Raw genomic sequence first — 7866 nt, 5'->3', positions numbered from 1 at the left:
ACAACCATTTAGCAAACTTAAAGTAAAGTGAAAGTAAAAACAAGGAGCATGCTCATTTTAGAAAACAGACTTTCGCAACTTGATTACAGGATTGTAAAGAAAGGGAACATATTAAACCTAAGAACTTTCACAATTCATTGGCAGTTTGGAAAAAGAGAACACAATATGTAAATCTAGGTTCAATTCAGCACATAACTATAGGGAAAGTAAGAATTGGAACACACTATAAATTCAGCTTATCTCATTAAAGGGAGGGTAAGAAAAGGAACATATACTATTACAGAAACATGTAATATTGACTAATGGTGGGATGTAAATTTGAACACGCTAATAGACAGTGCAAAAATTGAAAATCTCATTTACCAAGGGACAGGAAAGAGAAGGAACATGTGCAATCAAAGCTTTGCAAATTTCAGGGAAGGTAAGAAAAAGGACTTAATTTATAAAGACAATTACCCACACAGATTTATATTTACCTAGAATAGTGTGAAGACCAACCCTGGCCACGGGTCAGTGGAAAGGACAGGAGAAACCCCAAAGACTTTAATGCCAGTAGGCAATCAGGTGCAGCTCATGGACATTCAGGACAGGATTTGGATCAGGACCGAATCACCAAAAGTTAAGACCAGCACCTGCAGTTTCGGTTGCAAAGACTGCGCTTCTCCCTCTCTGCAAGGAATCTGCCAAAACCCCGATTGGGTTACAGCTTTCACCAACAAAGTGCTTCGCCAGCACTTTCACTTCCCAAAACCCAGATTGGGTTCTCGAACCTCCCGACAGAGTGCTCCGCAGCTCTCTGCTCTTAGTCACCTATTGAATGCGTTGGGTCAGTGACAGGTCAGCTATTCACACAAGTCGGACAATTTCTCTAGCTAAACCTACGCTAATTATACTGTTTTTCAGGTCAGTGTACCAACCCCCAATGTTGCAAGTGGAAGGATCCCCAATCTTGATTGGACAAAGGAGGAGGACAGGTCATCACACCACCTACATTTTGGACTTTCTCGGTCTCCTTTGTCAAATTTCGACTATGCCCATTAAATTTCAGGTGCTCATGACATACCCCTTCCATCTAACAATGGTGAATTTAACATAAAATACAATGTAATAATTTCAGTACAGTTCAGCTTCTTCTAGCAGGGATAGGGTTCATCTTCCCAGGCGCATATTGGCTGTGGCTTTCTTGGCTCCCATTCAATGTCAAATGTTTTCAACTTCTCGCTGCAGTCTGTCATGCGCGGAAAAGACTTCCAAGATGGAGTAATAAGCACCTCCCAGGCCCAAAGAATACAATACAAGAAAAGTAAAAGGAAAAAATTTAGAACACAGAAATAAATGATTACACTGTATACCATGAATTTCTACGCTATACCCATTACTTTATAATAAACTATAGCATTAGGATTAAGCAGACGCAAGCAAATTAGGATTAGAAAATACATAAGCAAGCTTCTCTCAGATACCCGATGTAAATGCAAGATGTTCAAAATTAGTAAGACTAACAGGTTGGTTACTTCATTAACGTTATTCGAGGTTCATGAGTACGAATAAGTTGCTTTGTATGCGAATCCTTGCTCCATCATAGGCACCTCCCCTACTGTAGGGAATACGCTCCTTGAGCCCGTTGGAAGCGTTGTGGGACCCCACGATGCATTATAATGTGGTATGCAGACCGCTCTGCTGGATGTCTGTTGGACACAGATATCCTAATCGGTAATCAGACAAAATATCGAAAATAAAATAAAATAAAATATCGGAAAGACAAAATATCGAAGTAAAAATATCGAAGGTCACAAATATAGGGAAGCAAAAATATCGGATACAAAAATATCGGAATAGGTAAGTGTAAAAAAATATCGAAAACAATAATATCGTTTGACAAAATATCGACAATCAAAAATATCGTGTACTAATGGAAATAATCAATAGTATAGGAAAAAGTAAAATAATTGTACATAAAATGTAGTACAAAAGGTGTATCCTTTTCAAAAAATAATTTATAAATATATATTTTTTTAAAAACATATCTAGGTTTAGGAGCGGGTTATTGGGTTTATAGGGGATAAGGGTGGGAAGTAATTTAATAATAATTTATTAAATAATATATGTTATTAAATAATCCTCAATTATACCTATTTGGTAATTATTTTTAATTAATTAGTTAATTAATTAAGATCATATAGTCCATTTTATTAATTACTAATTAATTGGTACTTAATTAATAATAATTAATTAATTATATTAATTAGGTTAATTATTTTAACATATATCATTTTTTTTTTAAATTTTAAATTTAAAAAAAAATTTCTATAAAAACATATCTAGGTTTAGGAGCGGGTTATTGGGTTTTTAGGGGATAAGGGTGGGAAGTAATTTAATAAATATTAATTCATTAATATATGTTATGCAATTTTCTTAAATTATACGTAATTGGTAATTAATTTTAATTGATTACTTAATTAATTAAGATCATATAGTTATTTTATTAATGAATAATTAATTGGGAATTAGTTATTAATAATTAGTAAATTATATTAATGAGGTTAATTATTTAAACATATATTATAAATTTTGTGTTAATTTACATTTTATATAAAAAATTTGTTACTAAAACATATCTAGGTTTAGGAGCGGGTTATTGAGTTTATAGGGGATAAGGGTGGGAACTAATATAATAATAATTAATTAATTATTATATGTTATTCTATATTTCTAATGTATACCTAATTGGTAAATAATGTTAATTAATTAATTATTTAAGATCATATAGTACATATTATTTTTAACTTATTTATTGGTAATTAATTAATAATAATTACTTAATTATATTAATTATGTGAATTATTTAAAAGTATATATTTTTTTTGTGTTAATGAAATTTTGAAAACTATTAATTATTATTTATATTCTTTTATTACAGCTAATGAGTTTATATATTTACATTATTGTTAATTAATTAATATTTGGTAATTAAGTAATAATATGTAATATTGGGTAAAGTATTTTGTTGAGAGTTATTGGGTAGTTTTCAGTTTTTGGGTAAAGGGTTTTTTTTGGGTTCAGGGTCAGTTTTCTGTTTTTGGGTAAAGGGGTATTTGTTGGATTCAGGGTCAGTTTTCAGTTTTTGGGTAAAGGGGTATTTGTTGGGTTCAGGGTCAGTTTTCAGTTTTTGGTTAAAGGGGTATTTGTTGGGTTCAGGGTCAGTTTTCAGTTTTTGGTTAAAGGGGTATTTGTTGGGTTCAGGGTCAGTTTTCAGTTTTTGGGTAAAGGGGTATTTGTTGGGTTCATGGTCAGTTTTCAGTTTTTGGGTAAAGGGGTATTTGTTGGGTTCAGGGTCAGTTTTCAGTTTTTGGGAAAAGGGGTATTTGTTGGGTTCAGGGTCAGTTTTCAGTTTTGGGGTAAAGGGGTTTTTGTTGGGTTCAGGGTCAGTTTTCAGTTTTGGGGTAAAGGGGTATTTGTTGGGTTCAGGGTCAGTTTTTAGTTTTTGGGTAAAGGGGTATTTGTTGGGTTCAGGGTCAGTTTTCAGTTTTTGGGTAAAGGGGTATTTGTTGGGTTCAGGGTCAGTTTTTAGTTTTTGGGTAAAGGGGTATTTGTTGGGTTCAGGGTCAGTTTTCTGTTTTTGGGTAAAGGGGTATTTGTTGGGTTCAGGGTCAGTTTTCAGTTTTTGGGTAAAGGGCTATTTGTTGGGTTCAGGGTCAGTTTTTAGTTTTTGGGTAAAGGGGTTTTTGTTGGGTTCAGGGTCAGTTTTTAGTTTTTGGGTAAAGGGGTATTTGTTGGGTTCTGGGTCAGTTTTCAGTTTTTGGATAAAGGGGTATTTGTTGGGTTCAGGGACAGTTTTCAGTTTTTGGGTAAAGGGGTATTTTTAGGGTTCAGGGTCAGTTTTCAGTTCTTGGGTAAAAGAGTATTTTTAGGGTTCAGAGTCAGTTTTGAGTTTTTTGGGTAAAGGGGTATTTGTTGGGTTCAGGGTCAGTTTTTTAGTTTTTGGGTAAAGGGATATTTGTTGGGTTCTGGGTCAGTTTTAAGTTTTTGGGTAATAGGGTATTATTTGGGTTCAGGGTCCGTTTTCAGTTTTTAGGTAAAGGGTTTTTTTTTGAGTTCTGGGTCAGTTTTCAGATTTTGGGTAAAGGAGTATTTCTTGGGTGCAGGGTCAGTTTTCTGTTTTTGGGTCAAGGGGTATTTGTAGGGTTCAGGGTCAGTTTTCTGTTTTTGTTGTACAGTTGTACAGGGTAAAAATATAATTATTTTACATTCAATCAATTAAAGGAAATTATAAATATATAACATTACAGCAACTCTAATTTACTGTACACTGCAGTTGGAATATTATTTTATAATTAATTAATGTCCAGCACATATTAACATTTAATGTACAATGCAGTAGGAATATTAATTAATATGTCATTAGTGTGCAGCACCAACTCTAATTTTATGTACACTGGATTTGGTATATGAATCGTTACATTATTAGAGTCCAACATATACTCACATTTAATATACAGTTAAAAATTATTAATAAGATTGATACTTTCTAGTAAGATAATGATACAAATTGATCAACATGATTGTAGAAACATTTATTTTATTAATGTTTTAAAAATATAATTTTTTTCATAATAACATTTTTTATTTTACATTTCCTTTTAAAACACATTTTTATCAACACACTCATAAACAACTATACAGAAGCATTATTATTTTGTAATCTTTTTTAACAGAAATTTACATATTGTTATGTCGGAAAATAAATATAAATATCACAAGTATTTTTCAATTAAGCTTTTTTCTGCTTCATTTGTGAAGATCAAATTTTGATAATATAAGTCACACATTTTTTACACTTTTTTACATTATTTTCTTTTGTGACAATGTACTTATATTTCTAAACATTGTTAACATAAACATTATTATTTTCATAATCTTTAATTATTACAGTCATGTACATTTTTGATAATGAAATCATTGTAGGATTAAAGAATTTTTTTTTACAATAACATAAAATAATACATTTTTTTAACATATTTGGTTAACTATAGATATAATATTTTAAACTTGGGACTATTTTATTGCATTTTGGTGCTTTATTTTGTAACCGGGTTAGGTCGTTTTGGGTTGTTTGGAAGAAGGGCTGATCGCAGTTGGGAGACACTTCACGTCGCTTCAGGTAAGGTTGATTTTATATGTTTTATGTGTATTATTATGATGTTTTTAGACTAGTGAGCTTATATTTAGTGTTGTTGAATGTGAGGGAGTTATATTTTACATTTTGAAAACAGACATTTACGTATGCTATATACACGTCGTGTTAGTTAGTTAACTATTTATTTATAGAGTGCATTTAAGTCTTTTAGGGTATATCTACAATTAAATCATCAATGTTAATATGTTGGTATGTAATTACTAGCTAATTAATGTGGGTGGGAATGTCTGTTTTCTATGTTTTTTGTCATAGGTGTACGCTACATCGGAAGTTCCGGTTATTTTTTAAGGAAGTGTTAGTTTTTTTCATTAAACACTGATTTACAAACACTTCTTTACATTTTTCGGGTTTCCAGGAGCGATTCTTTCTTTTTTTCAACTTTTTCAGGTTTTTTATGGTTATTCGATGGCTAAGGACCACATGGATTTCTTAATTTGGAAACAGTTGTATTTTTACATTTTTTTGGGGTTAATTTTGCACTACCTGGATTACTTTGGTGGAGAAGGACGTTATTGGATTGACAACATAATTGGTAAGTCATTGCTTTCTATTTTTGTGTGGGTGGGTAATGTCATATTTATTATGGAATTGTTTTGAACTTGTTATTTAGTTTTAATGTGTGCATATATTATAAAAATATCTTTATATATTGCATACATTAAATACTTTAGAAGCTCACGTTACATATTTTTGCATACTTAGGTGCTACTTTTGGTGTTTTATAACCGTTTGAGAATTATTTACAGTAGTGTTTTGGCTATGATGTTTAGGTATTCTATGCCTTTTGTATTAGGGTAAAGTTTAACTTGTTCTTCCAGGTACTTGTGCATTTGTTTATTTTGCTTGGATGTTTTTGGGACAAGTTCTGTTACAGATTGGTCCATTCTAAATTCTTGATAGCTCTGTTCTTTCTGTAGGCATTTAATGAATTTTTCTAGAGTAGGTTTGGTTCTGCCAGTTGATTGTACAAATGCATTGTGCCAACCTTCCACGGCATTGTTAGTTTTTGATTCTCCGTTAAGGGTACTATTGTACACGTTCCACCAGGGTATGAGGAATTTTGGATTTCGTCTGTGGCCAGATCTGTGGAGTCTGCCTACCCAGGTGTCTTCAAAGTAATCGAGAAAAGGACTTAATCTAGCTTCGCTTTGTTTATAGAATGGACTGTCTATAATAATGTTGTAATGTTCAGCTACATCTGTTGCAGGGACATAGGCAAGTGCAATTAGTTTTTTGATTTGGAAAGCAAATGATGAATTTGTAGCATATTCGACACTTAGGGTAGTTTTTTGAAGGTGTCGCCATAAACACTGGTTGAAATGATAATAGCAGCCTTGAATGCAGGTATGGGGGTGGATTTTTAGAATAGTTGAGAGCATTGCATGCTCAAAATCAAGAATAATTTTCTCTGGAGAAAAATCATTCGTTTTTTGTTTTATGATATTTAATAATTCCATATATGTAGAATTGTTTTTGTTTGGCAATAGTGCATATAGCAAAGGGATGTTGCAGTTGTGGTAGGGGCCATGTATTGTGTATAATTGGAAAAATGGTTTGAGACAGATGTTAAATGTTCCATCCATCATCCAATATTGGCTTTGCTGCAGTTTAATTAAATTCATATTGGTACCAAAAATTATAAGCCTTTTCTCATTGTTTTCGTTGTCATAAACTATAAAGGGTTGTTCATTTAAAGTAATTATTTGGTTTGCAGTGAAATTAATATCCTGATATGTTCTGGGAGATGGTGTTGTAGCAGTTGTAGCTTTTTTAGTTCGTGCTATAGTTCTTTTTAAGGATAGGATATTTGGCATTTGGGTTGTGGCTGTTTTTGGGATTTTAGGAATGGCTTCTTTTAAAATGACATTTGTTTGCTTTTGGGAACCTGTACTAGCTTCTTTTATATTTTCCAAAGCTGTTTTAACTTCTATTTCAGTAATATTAGGTGGATGATTGTGTTCCCTAGTATATAGTACTGTAGCTTCTCTAGTTGTTGCTCTTCCATAGCACTTGTTCGAATAATATTTACAACATTTCCAATTAACTTTCATGCCATATTGCTTTTCTTGTGTGTACGTGTAACCCATGTAGCATAGTAATAGCTTTCCTTTTTGGCTGGTCACAAATTCGGCTCCTTCGGTCATTTTGTACTTTGTATATCTATAAAATATATATATCATAGTTAATGTCAAATTACATGTGATAAATAATGTATGTTAGTGATAAGTAGGAATGTTTATACTTACGTGTTTTAGAATGTAAAGCAAAACTTAGGAGTTTCTTGCTTCTTTAGTTGGGGATAAATTGTTGTGATGATGTTGTAGCTGTTATGAGACACATGAAAGTAGTATATTATTAATTAATGGTTAGGTACATTTGCAATGTTAGAGCTCATTTCTACTACAAAAGTGTATCTTCATGATTCACATTGTGAAGATACTTACATATTTTTTAAGGTTGGTATTTGGCAGTATAATTGTTTCTTCAGCTTCTGGAGAGTACTTTGTAGTGTTATCTTAAAAAAATAAGGAACATATGTGTTAGCTTAATCACCATGTTGGTAGGTTTTTTAAAACATTATCTGGTAAATATGTTCTTTAATATACTTACTTTGTGATTTGTATCAGTATTGTTTAGAATGTGAAGTTCTGTATGATGTCTGTATATCT

At 32.0% G+C, this 7866-nt stretch overlaps 1 protein-coding gene across 1 annotated transcript; it reads right to left on the bottom strand.

Moving 5' to 3' along the window:
• Positions 1 to 5937: 5937 nt before the first annotated feature.
• On the bottom strand, positions 5938 to 7341 carry LOC147728685 (uncharacterized). Its single transcript, XM_086963324.1, has one exon. It carries the CDS (start codon positions 7339 to 7341, stop codon positions 5938 to 5940), a length of 1404 nt encoding a protein of 467 aa, XP_086819450.1.
• Between the last annotated feature and the right edge of the window lie 525 nt (positions 7342 to 7866).

The sequence above is a fragment of the Lissotriton vulgaris genome, chromosome 3_1 (assembly GCF_964263255.1).
Source record: "Lissotriton vulgaris chromosome 3_1, aLisVul1.2, whole genome shotgun sequence".
NCBI lineage: Eukaryota > Metazoa > Chordata > Amphibia > Caudata > Salamandridae > Lissotriton > Lissotriton vulgaris.
This window is presented reverse-complemented; position numbering and strand designations above follow the sequence as displayed.